Consider the following 13985-nt stretch of genomic DNA (forward strand, 5'->3'; position numbering starts at 1 on the left):
CATCCCAAACATATATAAACCATCACGAAAAGGGAAAAATCGGGGACCCCTACCTTCGATACAGGAAAGCTGAAAGTGCTGAAAGTGAGTGTGTGTTCCGAGGAGACACGAGGCTTAGGAGGCACTGTGCCAGGCCCAGAACCGCGCGGCCCTTATATACAATATTCACTGTGACTTTGCCCTTACAGTGTACAGTGACATATGGGTGTCACCTCGAGAGAAGCCATGGGGAGGAGAAGGGAAAGGGGTGGGGGTGGGGGTGGAGTGGGGGGCTGGGGAGTGGATGAGGGAAAAGAAGGGGAGAAGGAGGAAGGAAAGGGAGAATAGGGTGAAGACCCGGAGAGGAGAGGGAGGAGATGGAGAAATGGAGAAGACAGAGGTAAGAAGTAGATTACTTACCCTTTGCATCCTTACTGGTTCGCATTCTGTCATTAACGTCAAAGAAAATGATGATGTGACGTTGATGATAAAGAAAAAAGTGACACAAGATATAGGAAGATATGGAAAATATAGTTATCATTAACTAGGGCCAAATTTTCTCAAGAGAGGAATAGAAAGGTAGATGTTGATAATTAACTTAAGGTATGGGAAGAGAACAATGTGGATTAAGGAACGGACCAAAGTAAGGAGAGGACAAGAAAAGGAAAAGGAATTTTCCTTCCACCTCTTTTCCTCCCTCTCCCCTTTATTCTCTATCCCATTCTTCTCCCTCTCCTCCTCCCTCACCTATCCTCTCCTCCCAATTCCCCTATATACCCCCTTTTCCAGGTCTTACCCATGATTTTGTTTTAGTTATCCCTCAATATTTCAGCTTCTTTGACCACCTGTCATGCTGTCATATATCACGTGTCTCCTTCCGTTTCCTCCTTTAAATGCTCTCAACTATATATTTTCCTTTGGTTTGTTCCCTAATCGGCATTATTCGCTTCCTCTTCCCGAATTTCATTACCAACATCTACCTTTCTAAATCGTTCTGTGAAAATCTGGTTTTAGTCAATCTTCCATATGTCATGCCAGGGAGAACGCATTGAATGAATACTTTTCTTTATATATAATGATAAGGATCATTGTTACGATGATTCTATACGTGTCAGAAGGCATTCATTACACTCACATACAGATGTGTGTGTGTGTGTGTGCATAAACATACATACATATATAGCTATCCATCTTTCTATCTATTTATATAAATCTGTCTCTCATTATCAACGCTCTCTTCTCATGCGCAAAACATTGCAATGAAAATAAAAGATCCTTTTATTTTCATAAAAGGAGGTTGACTCGATCCGACTCATCAACTCTGACTGCGTAGGGTTTGAAGACGTATATTTTCTGTATTTTTTTTTCTTTTCGTTTTCTTTTATCTCTTTCTTTGTTTTCTTTCTTCTATAACTTTCCTTCTCAATCCGTAATGTTAATCAAGGAATAGATACATTTTTCATTAAAAAAAAAAAAAAAAAAAAAAAAAAGTTTTTTTTAAGAAATAATCCAGTCAATGGAATAAGAGTCAATCCTTATAAATTAGATTTCCTTACTTTGCCGTAAAATATGAAATAATGAAAAGTGAACAATATGTAGAAAATGTGTGTATCTTTCTATGCATACTTAATCAAGTTATATATAAATTCATGCAAATACACCCACTCACAAATACACATACACACACACTCACAGAGAAAGAGAGAGATAGAGAAAAAGAGAAAGAAAGAGAGGATGATATAAATTTTATTAACTTAGCTTTCCCGTAGGTAAATTATGCAGTGATGCACAACAAACGAACAGATAAAGTCGTAAAAGCATATCATATAAAAGCATGTTTTCGATAAAAAAACACCGATTCCGCAGAAAGATAGACATTAGAGACTTGCAAGAAATGAAAACGAAAATTTCAACCTTTAACTTGATTTTTTATTATTACTTTGTGCAAGAGAAAGTGTGGGCCCGGACAGGAAAGATGTTCTTTACATAGGATCTTCGTTAAATAAATCGTCTAGTTCAATTGAAAGATTTGTCTTTTTGCATCACTCTTTGTTGTACCAGTGATGTGTAAAATTATTCTAAATAAATCGAATCACACTCTATAGTAATCAAGATTAACACCATAAGTTGATTGTTTTCATTTCTTCCCCCAAATGAAAAAAAAAGAAAGTTGTATTTTCACTTTTCAAAGGTTTGCGTTTTACGTTTCTAATTGTTTCGATTTGCTAAGTGCTACAGGTAACACATATTGCTATGCATGATGTGGCAAAGCATTCGATATTTACGTCTTGTCCATTGGAATCTTTGAAGTCAGTGTTCAAGGTGGAATGAATGTATTGATACAAAAGATCGAATTTTATTGATCGTTTTGAAAATTCAGTTCTTTGATGACACTGAAAAGGAAAGCTGTCTTCGGAATGTATAAAAAGTGATATAGTGTGATGCAGCGGGCGATCGTGGGAGGAGCGTCTCAGGGCAGGTAGGCCATGACGGTGTCCATGAGCTGCGTGCCGTTGAGTGGACACATGGGGAAGGCGGCGCCGCAGTCCCCGCCTCGGCCACCGAAGGTCCTGGCCTGCAGGTACGCCCCCTTGGCGCCCCCGGGTGGAAGGACCCCCTCCCCGGGCTTCACGTCGGGTCTAGCAACAAAGAGAAAGGGTTCAGTAATGAGAGAGTAAAATAAATAAGCTTTCAATGCAATCATCAACATTTGAACACACAGACACAGGCACGAGCCCCCTTAAGGGGACGTCCTGGCACTCACCCGAGCATGGCCAGGATGGCCAGCTCCTCCTGCACGAGGTCCTCCTCCTCTTGGCTGGCCAGCTCGCACACCAGCCTCATGCCGCAACCTGTCACGTCCTCCGCTCGCACCAACTCCAGGGCGTTCTGCATCCTCCAGTCTTCTTCCGCTTCGACGGTGGAGCGACGCCCCCTGTGGCGGTGCCTCCTCCTGCCACCGCGATTCCTACGCCCTCCGCCTCGGGAGGCGAGGGCGGCCAAGCCCAGGACGCCCAGACCTACAGCTCCTGCGACGGCCAGGCCGGCGAGTCCTGCGCCGCCTGCGGTCCCTGCCAACACTCCGGTTGTGACGGTGGTCGTCATGGCTGCCAACGGGACCTGGTGAGGCACGCAAAGCTCTTTAAGAAGGAGCGGGGAAGGAAACTGGGGGCCATTGCCGGTTAGTGCGGCTCGTCAAGTGAAGAGGAGATACAAGTTGTTATCTGGTGTCCCACCAGTATTAAAATCATCAGAATAATTCACACATAACATCTCTTTTTAAACCTAAGGGCTTTCCAAGTAAGCCTGTACTAGAGCAAAAACATGATCACCCAAAAACATCTAAAAAAGATAATTTTATGTTCCAAAGCATCCCAAACATATATAAACCATCACAAAAATAGAAAATCGGGGATCCCTACCTTCGTTACAGGAAAGCTGAAAGTGCTGAAAGTGAGTGTGAGTTCCGAGGAGCCACGAGGCTTAGGAGGCACTGTGCCAGACCTAGAACCGCGCGGCCCTTATATACAATATTCACTGTGACGTTGCCCTTGCACTGTACAGTGATATATGGGTGTCACCTAGAGAGAAGCCATGGGGAGGAGAAGGGAAAGGGGTGGGGGTGGGGGGGGGGGCTGGGGAGTGGATGAGGGAATAGAAAGGGAGAAGGATGGAGAAAAGGGAGAATAAGCTGAAGACTCGGAGAGGGAGGAGATGGAGAAATGGAGAAGACAGAGGTACGAAGAAGCTTACTCACCCTTTGCATCCTCACTGGTTCGCATTCTGTCATTAACATCAAAGAAAATGTTGATGTGGCGTTGATAATAAAAAAAAAAAGTGACACAAGATATAGGAAGATATGGAAAATATAGTTATCATTAAGTAGGACCAAATTTTCTCAAGAGGGGAATAGAAAGGTAGATGTTGATAATTAACTTAAGGTATGGGAAGAGAACAATGTGAACGAAAAGGAAAAGGAATTTTCCTTCCACCTCTTTTCCTCCCTCTCCCCTTTATTCCCTATCCCATTCCTCTCCCTCTCCTCCTCCCTCGTCTATCCCCTCCTCCCCATTCCCCTATATACCCCCTATTCCAGGTCTTATCCATGATTTTGTTTTAGTTATCCCTCCATATTTCAGCTTCTTTGACCTCCTGTCATGCTGTCATATATCACGTGTTCTCTACCGTTTCCTCCTTTAAATGCTCTCAAATATATTTTTTGCTTTGGTTTGTTCCCTAATCGGCATTATTTGCTTCCTATTCCCGAATTTCATTCCCAATATCTACCTTTCTAAATCGTTCTGTGAAAATCTGGTCTTAGTTAATCTTCCATATGCCATGACAGAGAGAACGCACTGAATGAATACTTTTCTTTATATATAATGATATGGAACATTGTTACGATGATTCTATACCTGTCAGAAGGCATTCATTACACTCACATACAGATGTGTGTGTGTGTGTATAAACACACACATACATATTTAGCTATCCATCTTTCTATTTATCTATATCAATCTGTTTCTCTTAATCAACGCTCTCTTCTTATGCGCAAAATATTGCAATTATGATAAAAGATCCTTTTATTTTCATAAAAGGAGGTTGACTCGATCCGACTCATCAACTCTGACTGCGTAGGGTTTGAAGACGTATATTTTCTGTATTTTTTTCTTTTCGTTTTGTTTTATCTCTTTCGTTATTTTTTTTTCTTCCATAACTTTCCTTCTAAATCCGTAATGTAAATCAAGTAAATAGATAAATTTTGAATTCAAATATTACAAAAAAAAAAAAAAAAGGTTTTCGAAGAAATAGTCTTTTCAAAAGAATAATAGTCAGTCCTTATAAATTAGATTTCCTTACTTTGCCGTAAAATATGAAATAATAAAAAAATAATGATATGTAGAAAATGTGTGTATCTTTCTATGAATATTTAATTAAGTTATATATAAATTCATGTAAATACACCCACACACAAACACACACACACACATTCACAGACAGTGAGTGAGAGAGAGAGAAAGAGTGAGAGAGAAAGTCAGAGAGAGAAAGAGGGAGACAAAGAGACAGAGAGAGAGAGAACGAGAAAGAGAGAGAGAGGGAGATATACATTTTATTAACTTAGCTTCCCCGTCGGTAAAATATGCAGTCATGCAAAACAAACGAACAGATGTAGTCGTAAAAGCATATCATATAAAAGCATGTTTTCGATAAAAAAAACACCGATTCCACAGAAAGATAGACATTAGAAACTTGCAAGAAATGAAAACTAAAATTTCAAATGTCAAACATAAGTAGATAAACTCCATCTGTCGTTTTTGTTTGTTCCATTGCTTTTATTTGCTCTTGTAACTAGACACTCATTTCTGCAAGAGAAAGTGTGGGCCCGGACAGGAAAGAGGTTCCTTACATAGGATCTTCGTTAAATAAATCATCTAGTTCAATTGAAAGATTTGTCTTGCAGTATCACTCTTTGTTGTACGAGTGATGTGTAAAATTATTCTAAATTGATCGAATCACACTCTATAGTAATCCAGATTAAGTTGATTGTTTTCCTTTCTTCCCCCGAATGAAAAAAAAAAGAAAGTTGTATCTTCACTTTTCAAAGGTTTGCGTTTTACGTTTCTAATTGTTTCGATTTGATAAGTGCTATAGGCAAGACATTGTTATGCATGATGTGGTAAAGCATTCGATATTTACATGTCTTGTCCATTGAAATCTTTGAAATCAGTGTTCAAGGTGGAATGAATGTATTGATACAAAAGATCGAACTTTATTGATCGTTTTGAAAATTCAGTTCTTTGATGACATTGAAAAGGAAATCTATCTTCGGAATGTTTAGAAAAGTGAAACAGCATGATGCAGCGGGCGATCGTGGGAGGAGCGTCTCAGGGCAGGTAGGCCATGACGGTGTCCATGAGCTGCGTGCCGTTGAGTGGACACATGGGGAAGGCGGCGCCGCAGTCCCCGCCTCGGCCGCCGAAGGTCCTGGCCTGCAGGTACGCCCCCCTGGCGCCCCCGGGTGGAAGGACCCCCTCCCCGGGCTTCACGTCGGGTCTGGCAACAAAGAGGAAGGGTTCAGTAATGAGAGAGTAAAATAAATAAGCTTTCAATGCAATCATCAACATTGGAACACACAGACACAGGCACGAGCCCTTTTAGAGGGACGGCCAGGCACTCACCCGAGCATGGCCAGAATGGCCAGCTCCTCCTGCACGAGGTCCTCCTCCTCTTGGGTGGCCAGCTCGCACACCAGCCTCATGCCGCAGCCTGTCACGTCCTCCGCTCGCACCAACTCCAGGGCGTTCTGCATCCTCCAGTCTTCTTCCGCCTCGACGGTGGAGCGACGCCCCCTGTGGCGGTGCCTCCTCCTGCCACCGCGATTCCTACGTCCTCCGCCTCGGGAGGCGAGGGCGGCCAAGCCCAGGACGCTCAGACCTACAGCTCCTGCGACGGCCAGACCGGCGAGTCCTGCGCCGCCTGCGGTCCCTGCCAACACTCCGGTTGTGACGGTGGTCGTCATGGCTGCCAACGGGACCTGGGAAGACACGCAAAGCTCTTTAAGAAGGAGTGGGGAAGGAAACCGGGGGGCCATTGGCGGTTAGTGCGGCTCTTCGAGTGGAGGCGCGTAATTTTGATATGCACAGATTTAACTTTCAGTAAACTCCTCCACCCTTAAGCAAAAAAGCAAATCCCAAACATATATAAACCATCACGACAAGGAAAAAAATGGGGGTTCCCTACCTTCGTTACAGGAAAGCTGAAAGTGCTGAAAGTGAGTGTGTGTTCCGAGGAGCCACGAGGCTTAGGAGGCACTGTGCCAGGCCTAGAACCGCGCGGCCCTTATATACAATATTCACTGTGACGTTGCCCTTGCACTGTACAGTGATATGTGGGTGTCACCTCGAGAGAAGCCATGGGGGTGAAAGGGGTGAATGGGGAGATGGGGGGAATGGGAGGAGGAGGGAAAAGAAAGGGAGAGAGGAGAGAAAAAATATGAAGACCCAGAGGAAGAGGGAATGACAGAGAGATAGAAGGAACCGTTACTCACCACCTTTATTGCCCATCCTCAACGTCAGCATTCTGTCATAAGACATCAAAGAACGGGGATGATGACTGGCGCTTGATATAAAGAAAAAAAGTTGAACACAAGATATAAAGATAATGGAAAATAAGTATGATCATTTTCCTATGCTGTGACCAGAATGCTTCTCTATGGAAGAAGATGCATCTGGAATAGAAAGGTAGTATGTTAATTAGATAAGGTTCATGGGAAGAGAACAATGATTGAGTTAAGTCCGAACGAAGAAAGTTAGAAAAGGGAGAAAAAATATAGGAAGAATTTAAGAATCTCCTTCACCTCTTTTCCTCCCCTCTCCCCTTTTTCCCTCCCTCCCCTATCCTCCTCCACCATTTCTTCTCTATAACCCACCCCTTTGCCAGGTCTTAACCAATGCATTATTAGTTTTAGTAGTTATCCCTCATATTTCAACTCGTTTGCACCACCTGTAATGCTGTCATATACACGTGTTCCTCAGCGCTTGCCTCTTTAAGAGTGGACTGCTCAAATAGTTAAGATTGCTTTTTCCCTATATCGAGACTATATTGTTTCTCAGATCCCGAATTTCATTACCAAAGATACTCCTATGTCCAATGCGATTCTGTGAAAAATGTGGTCGTACTAATACTTCGGCATATGTCATGAACAGGTAATGAAACGCCACTGATATGAATAACTTTCTTCTTTTGCATTGTATGACATAATGATAAAACATTATTACATGATTCTATACCTGTCAGGAAAGGCATTCCATTCACTCACTTACAGATGTTTGCTGAGTGTGGTGTAAAAACACACAATACATATTTAGCTGATCCATATTTCTATTTTATCTATATCAAATCTGTTTCTCTAAAGCCAACAGCTCCTTCTCTTCTATGCGCAAAATATTGCAATGCAAAATAAAAGATCCTTTATTTTCATAAATAAGGTAGGTTGACCTCGATACCGTCTCATCAACTCTGACTCGACGTTAAGTGTTTGAAGACTTAAATTTCTGTATGTTTTTTCTTTGCGTTGGGTTTAGATTTATCTTCTGTTCGTATTTTTTTGTTTTCTTCCATAACTTTCTCTAAATCCGTTAATGTAAAATCAATAATAGTATAAATTTTGTTTAAATTCAAATATTACAAAAAAAAAAAAAAAGTTTTCGAAGAAAGAATAGTCGTTTCGAAAGAGAATTATAATAGTCAATCCTTATAAATTAGAGTCTTTTACCTTACTTTCCCGTAAATATGAAATAATAAAAAATAATGATATTGATTAGAAAAATGTGGTGTATCTTTCTATGCATACTAAATTGATTATGATATAAGATGATGACATGTAATGTACCACCCAAACACAAACGACACATACACACACATTCACAGAAGTACGTGAGAGAAAGAGAAGAGATGAGATGAAGAGTAGTGGAGAGAGAAGAGCTAAAGAAAAGAGAGGGAGTAACAGAGAAACAGAGAAATAGAGAAAAGAAAAGCGGGAGGAGTAATACATGATGTTATTAACTTAGCTCTCCCCGTTCTGTAAAATATGCAGTGCCATGCGAAAACAAAAGAGACAGATGATAGTCTTAGCAAGCGATATCATATAAAGCAATCGAGTTTTCGATGATAAGAAAAAAAACAACCGATTTCCCGCCAGAAAGATAGAGCATTAGAAACTTGCCAAGAAATGAAAAACTGAAAATTTTTCTAACCCCTTACTCTTCATTTGATGTATTTTGATATAACTTTTTGTCGAAGAAAAAAGTAGATATAATCCCATCTGACCTTGTTTGTTTTTCCCATTGCTTTATTTATGATTTTGTAACAACACCTCTTTCTTTGCAAGCAAAAGAAAGGTGAGCGGCCCGGACAGAAAAAGAGTAGCATTCATTAGTATATGCGATTTTCGTGACACTATTGTCGTGTTTTGTCTTCAATTGAGCCAAGATTTGTATTGCAGCTATCACTCTTCGCGCACGTTGTTGTACGGCGTAATATGTGTAGTAATTAATCAAATTATCGGATGCTAACGAGTCATTATAGTAAACCAAAGTAACACATATAACACCACATAGGTAGATTAAAATATTTTCATTTTTCTTCCCAATATAAAAGAAAGTTGTAAGTTGATATCACTTTTTCAACGTCTTTGCGTTTACGGATTTTCAATTGTTTCATTTGATAATGCATATAGGCACGACATGTTTATCGATGCATGATTTAAACATGAGCGACTATTTAAATGTCATCTTGTCATCGCTCATCGTGAAAACTGAAATCAGTGGTTCACGGTGTAATAAATTTATTTCAACATACAACCCCTCCCCCCCCAAATCGACTTTATTATCGTTTGAAACTTCAGTTCTCCCCCCCCCCCCCCCCCCCCCCCCCCCCCCCTCCCCCCCCCCCCCCCCCCCCCCCCCCCCCCCTACACCCCCCCCCCCCCCCCGCGCGTGGTCGGTTGATGACATTGAGAGTAAGGCAAATCTATACCTTTCGAAGGCTGTTTAGAAAAGTGAAACAGCATGATGCCCAGCGGCGCATCGTGGGAGGAGGCGTCTCAGGGCAGGGGTGTAGCCATGACGGTGTCCATGAGTACTTCCCGTGCCGTTGAGTGGACCAACATGGGGAAGGCGACGCCGCAGTCCCCGCCTCGCCGCCGACATAATGCGTCCGTGGCCTGCCAGTACGCCCCCCTAGGCGCACCCCGGGTTGTGAAGGACCCCCTCCCCGGGCTTCACGTCGAGGTCTGTACAACAAAGGAAAGTTCACGTAATATAAGATAAAATAAATAAGCTTTCAATGCAATCATCAACATTGGAACACATCAGTCACAGCACGACCCTGTGTAGAGGGAGTACGGGCCAGGCACTCACCACGAGCATGGACCAGGTGAATGATGAATGGCCAGCTCCTCCTGCACGATGGTCCTCCTCCTCTTGGTGGCCAGCTCGCAACCAGCCTCATGCCGCAGCCTGTCACGTCCTCCGCTCGCACCAACTCCAGGGCTTTCTGCATCCTCCATCTTCTTTCCGCCTCGAACGTTGTGCGAGCGACGCCCCCTGATCGTGCCTCCACTCCTGCCACCGCGATTCCTACGTCCTCCGCCCTCGGGAGGCGAAGAGGCGGCCAAGCCCAAGGAACGCTCCAGACCTACAGCTCCTGCGACGGTGGCCAGACCGGGCGAGTCCTGATCGCCGCCTGCGTGTCCCTGCCAACACTCCGGTTGTGACGGTTGACGTCGTCATGGACTTCCGCAACGGGACCTGCGGAAGACACGCAAAGCAAAGCTCTTTAAGAAGGAGCGGGGAAGGAAGCACCGGGGGCCATTGGCGGTTAGCGTCAGCCCTCTTCGGAGTGGCAGGACCAGAATTTTGATAGGATAATTCACACATAACTTTTAAACGGCTTTCCAAGTAAGTCTGTACTAGAGCCAAAAAGCCATCACCCAAAAACCAAAAAGCAAACTCCCAAACATATATAACCAACACGAAAATGGAAACAAAAATCGGGGTTTCCCTACCTTCGTGTACAGAAAGCTGAAAGTGCTGAAAGTGAGTGTGTGGTTCCGAGGTATGCCACGAGGCTTTAGGAGGCACTCTGAGTGGCCAGGCCTAGAAACCGGCCACTGCGGCCCTTATATACAATATTCACTGTGACTTTGCCCTTGCACTGTACAGTGAAATATGGGTGTCACCTCGAGAGAAGTCATGGGGTGAAAGGGGTGAATGGGGAGAAGGGGTGGGTGGAGGAATGGGAGGAGGAGGGAAAAGGGGGAGGAGAGGGAGAGAAGTAGATATGGGAATAGATGAGAAGTGGGAGGAAAGAAGGTGGAACATTTCTTTTCCTTTTGTTCTCCTCTTCTTACTTTGGTTTGTTCCTTAATCCACACTGTTCCCTTCCAACACCTTAAGTTAACTACAAACATCTATCTTTCCTGAGTAAATTTGGTCGTAGGGAATGAATGTTTATATTTTTCACATTGTTCCCTTCTTATACCTTAGGTTGAATCGATTTTTTTTTCATCATTACCAACGTAACTTCATCATTGTTCTCTGGGGATAATGACGAACCGCGTACCGATGATGATGCAAATGGTGGAGATGATAATAAGGGTAAGCTTCACCTCACCTCTCTCTCCTCCCTTTCACCATCTATATCCTCTCCTCTCTTTTTTTCTTTTTTTCTTTTCTTTTTCTTCTTTCTATTTATTTTTTTTTTTTTTTTCCTTCACTTTCCTTTCCTCTCTATTTCCTCTCTTACTTTCCTCATTCCACTTCCTCTCCCTCTCCTTTCCCTCCTCCATTTCCTCGTCTCCCAATGCCAGTCTCTCTATTCCCTCATCCACTCCTCTTCCTCTCCTTCCTCCTTTCCCTCACCATCTCTATTCCCTCATCCACTCCTCTCCCTCTCCTTCCTCCTCCCCATCTATACACTCTCCTCTCTTTCCTTTCCTCTCTCTCCCTCTCTATTCCCTCATCCACTCCTCTCCCTCTCCTTTCTCCTTTTCCTCCTCCTCCCCATCTATACCCTCTCCTCTCTTTCCTTTCCTCCCTCTCCCTCTCTGTTCCCTCATCCACTCCTCTCCCTCCTCCTTTTCCTCCTCTTCCTCATTCCTCCACCTACCCCCTTCTCCAGTCATGTCTTTCCCTGGATCTCGTTTTTTTCTTTCTTTCTTTAATGCACTCGAGTATATCTTTTGGTTTGGTTTGTTCCCTTCCTCTACCTTAGGTTCACTACCAAACTCTACCTTTCTCCATCTTTCTGAGAAAATTAGTTTGTAGTCAATGCATCTGACCTTTATGCCATGACAGGGAGGATGCACTGGTTGAATATTTTTCTTTATACATAATGATGAGAAGGTATTCATTGATTTATTTATAAATATATAGAGCACACACACACACACACACGTACACGTACACACACACGCACACACACACACACACACACACACACACACGCACACGCACACGCACATATAAAATAACTTTAAATATTATATATATATATATAGAATATATATTATACATATATGTATGTATATAAAATAATATATATATATATATATATAAAGGTATATATATACATATATTTATATATAATATACATATACATACATATAAATTATATATATATATATATATATATATATATAATAAAGATATATATATATTTATATATATATATATACATATAATATGAAATATTAATAATAATAAAAATAGAGATTATAATAATATATATGTATATAATAATATATATGTTATATATATACATACATATATATATATATATAATATATATATATATATATATATATATATATATATATTTATATATATTAATATATATATAATATACACACTCACACACACGCACACACACCACACAAACACACGCGCGCGCGCCACACACTCACACAACACACACACATAGTGTAATATATATAATAATAAGATATATGATATATAGAAAATATATATATATATATGATATAGTAGGTATATATATATATGGCTTGACATCATATATATATTTGTATACTCTAACACATATATATATACCATAGATATAGATATATATATATATAATATATATATATATATTTGATATATACATTTTAGCTATTCTCTCCTCTCTCTCTCCTTCGCATAGCTCGTCTCATCTCTCTCTCATCTCTCTCATATATATATATATATATATATATAGAGAGTATATATTATATATATATTAGTATATATATATACATACAGAGCGAGATATACATATATAGATATATATATATTATATTTATATATATATATATATATATATAATGTATATCATCTATCTATCTACTATCTATGCTATTCAGCTATTATAGTATATATATATGAATAATATAACTATATATATAATATCTATAAACATATATAATACATACATACACATATAAATAAATATATATCGAGCGAAAATTTAGTATATAGTATATAAGGTATATATATAAGTCTATATAAAGATGTTCTAGTGTGTGTGTGGTGTTTGGTGTGTGTGTTTTATGTGTGATGTGTTGGTTGTTTCTACACGCGCGGCGGTGTGTGTGAGCACAGTATCTTATATGATTAAATGTAATGAATATGAATATAAGTTAAATATATATAATATATCTATATATATATATATATATGTATGTATATATATGTATATATATACATATATATATATATATATATATATATATATATATATATATATATATATGTATGCATAGAGAGAGAAAAAAAGAGATCATTTGTTTTTTATTAAAAGACCCACTGATTGCACACATACACAAAAAAAAAATAATAAAAAAATAAAAAACTTGTAAGAAATAAAAAAAATATAATCTAAGCATTTGAGTTGATTTTTAAAAACTACATTGTATCTCATAAAATAGATAATACATTTCATCTCCATGTGTGCTCTACTGTTCCTAGTTAATCTTGTAACTGAGCAATCATTTCTGTAAGAGAAAGTGTGGGCCCGGACAAGAAAGAGGTTCAGCATGTGATCATCGTTAAATATTTCGTATTGTTCAATAGAAAGATTTGTTCCAAAGTGTCACTCTCTGATGCATTTTTGATATGTAAAATTATTCGTCTATAGAATCTCATTAATTCTGACTCTAAGGTATCCCACATTTATCCTGTAAGTGAGTTCAGTTATATTTATTGTCTAACTTGAAAACAAAATTGTATTTTCACTCCTCAAAGGTTTGCCCACCACGTTGGTAGCAGTTGTTTTAATTTGGGAAGTGCTAAAGGTAAGAAATATTGATGCGTGATGTGGCAAAGTGGTCAGTATTTGCATTTATAGGATATGTGTATCTCTGTATTTATCCGTGTCTATTTTAACTTTGTCTATTGAAATCTTTGAAGTCACTGGTTAAGGGTGAAATAAATGTATCAATATAACTTATCTAATTTTATTGATCGGTT

At 40.1% G+C, this 13985-nt stretch overlaps 3 protein-coding genes and 1 pseudogene across 3 annotated transcripts in view; all 4 read right to left on the reverse strand.

Annotated features, from left to right (window-relative positions):
* LOC122256630 (uncharacterized) overlaps positions 1–127 on the reverse strand; it is a 1155-nt gene extending 1028 nt beyond the window's left edge. The window contains exon 1 of the mRNA XM_043021445.2: positions 54–127. The gene's annotated coding sequence lies outside the window, so the exon portion shown is untranslated. The remainder of the gene's footprint in view (positions 1–53) is intronic.
* Positions 128–2322: 2195 nt separating this feature from the next.
* Positions 2323–3475, reverse strand: LOC122256632 (uncharacterized). The gene is made up of 3 exons (XM_043021447.2): positions 3402–3475; positions 2744–3099; positions 2323–2618 (listed from the first exon to the last, which is right to left on the reverse strand). The coding sequence occupies exons 2-3, from the start codon at positions 3082–3084 to the stop codon at positions 2450–2452; spliced, it is 510 nt and encodes a 169-aa protein (XP_042877381.2). The 5' UTR covers positions 3085–3099; positions 3402–3475; the 3' UTR covers positions 2323–2449.
* A 2260-nt stretch (positions 3476–5735) lies between these two features.
* LOC122256629 (uncharacterized) lies at positions 5736–6794 on the reverse strand. The gene is made up of 3 exons (XM_086538399.1): positions 6721–6794; positions 6159–6514; positions 5736–6033 (listed from the first exon to the last, which is right to left on the reverse strand). The coding sequence occupies exons 2-3, from the start codon at positions 6497–6499 to the stop codon at positions 5865–5867; spliced, it is 510 nt and encodes a 169-aa protein (XP_086394525.1). The 5' UTR covers positions 6500–6514; positions 6721–6794; the 3' UTR covers positions 5736–5864.
* A 3101-nt stretch (positions 6795–9895) lies between these two features.
* On the reverse strand, positions 9896–10735 carry LOC147471554 (uncharacterized; annotated as a pseudogene).
* Positions 10736–13985: the final 3250 nt, after the last annotated feature.

This window comes from Penaeus japonicus, unplaced genomic scaffold, assembly GCF_977035675.1.
Source record: "Penaeus japonicus unplaced genomic scaffold, GWHDUDI00000001_assembly GWHDUDI00000007, whole genome shotgun sequence".
Taxonomy (NCBI): Eukaryota; Metazoa; Arthropoda; class Malacostraca; order Decapoda; family Penaeidae; genus Penaeus; species Penaeus japonicus.

Excerpts from the sequence above, each read along its gene's own strand:
- LOC122256629 (XM_086538399.1), bottom strand. The coding sequence starts at position 6,499 with ATGACGACCACCGTCACAACCGGAGTGTTGGCAGGGACCGCAGGCGGC. Across the intron at positions 6,034-6,158 it reads GCCATTCTGGCCATGCTCGG|ACCCGACGTGAAGCCCGGGG; the intron begins GTGAGTGCCTGG and ends CTTTGTTGCCAG.
- LOC122256632 (XM_043021447.2), bottom strand. The coding sequence starts at position 3,084 with ATGACGACCACCGTCACAACCGGAGTGTTGGCAGGGACCGCAGGCGGC. Across the intron at positions 2,619-2,743 it reads GCCATCCTGGCCATGCTCGG|ACCCGACGTGAAGCCCGGGG; the intron begins GTGAGTGCCAGG and ends CTTTGTTGCTAG.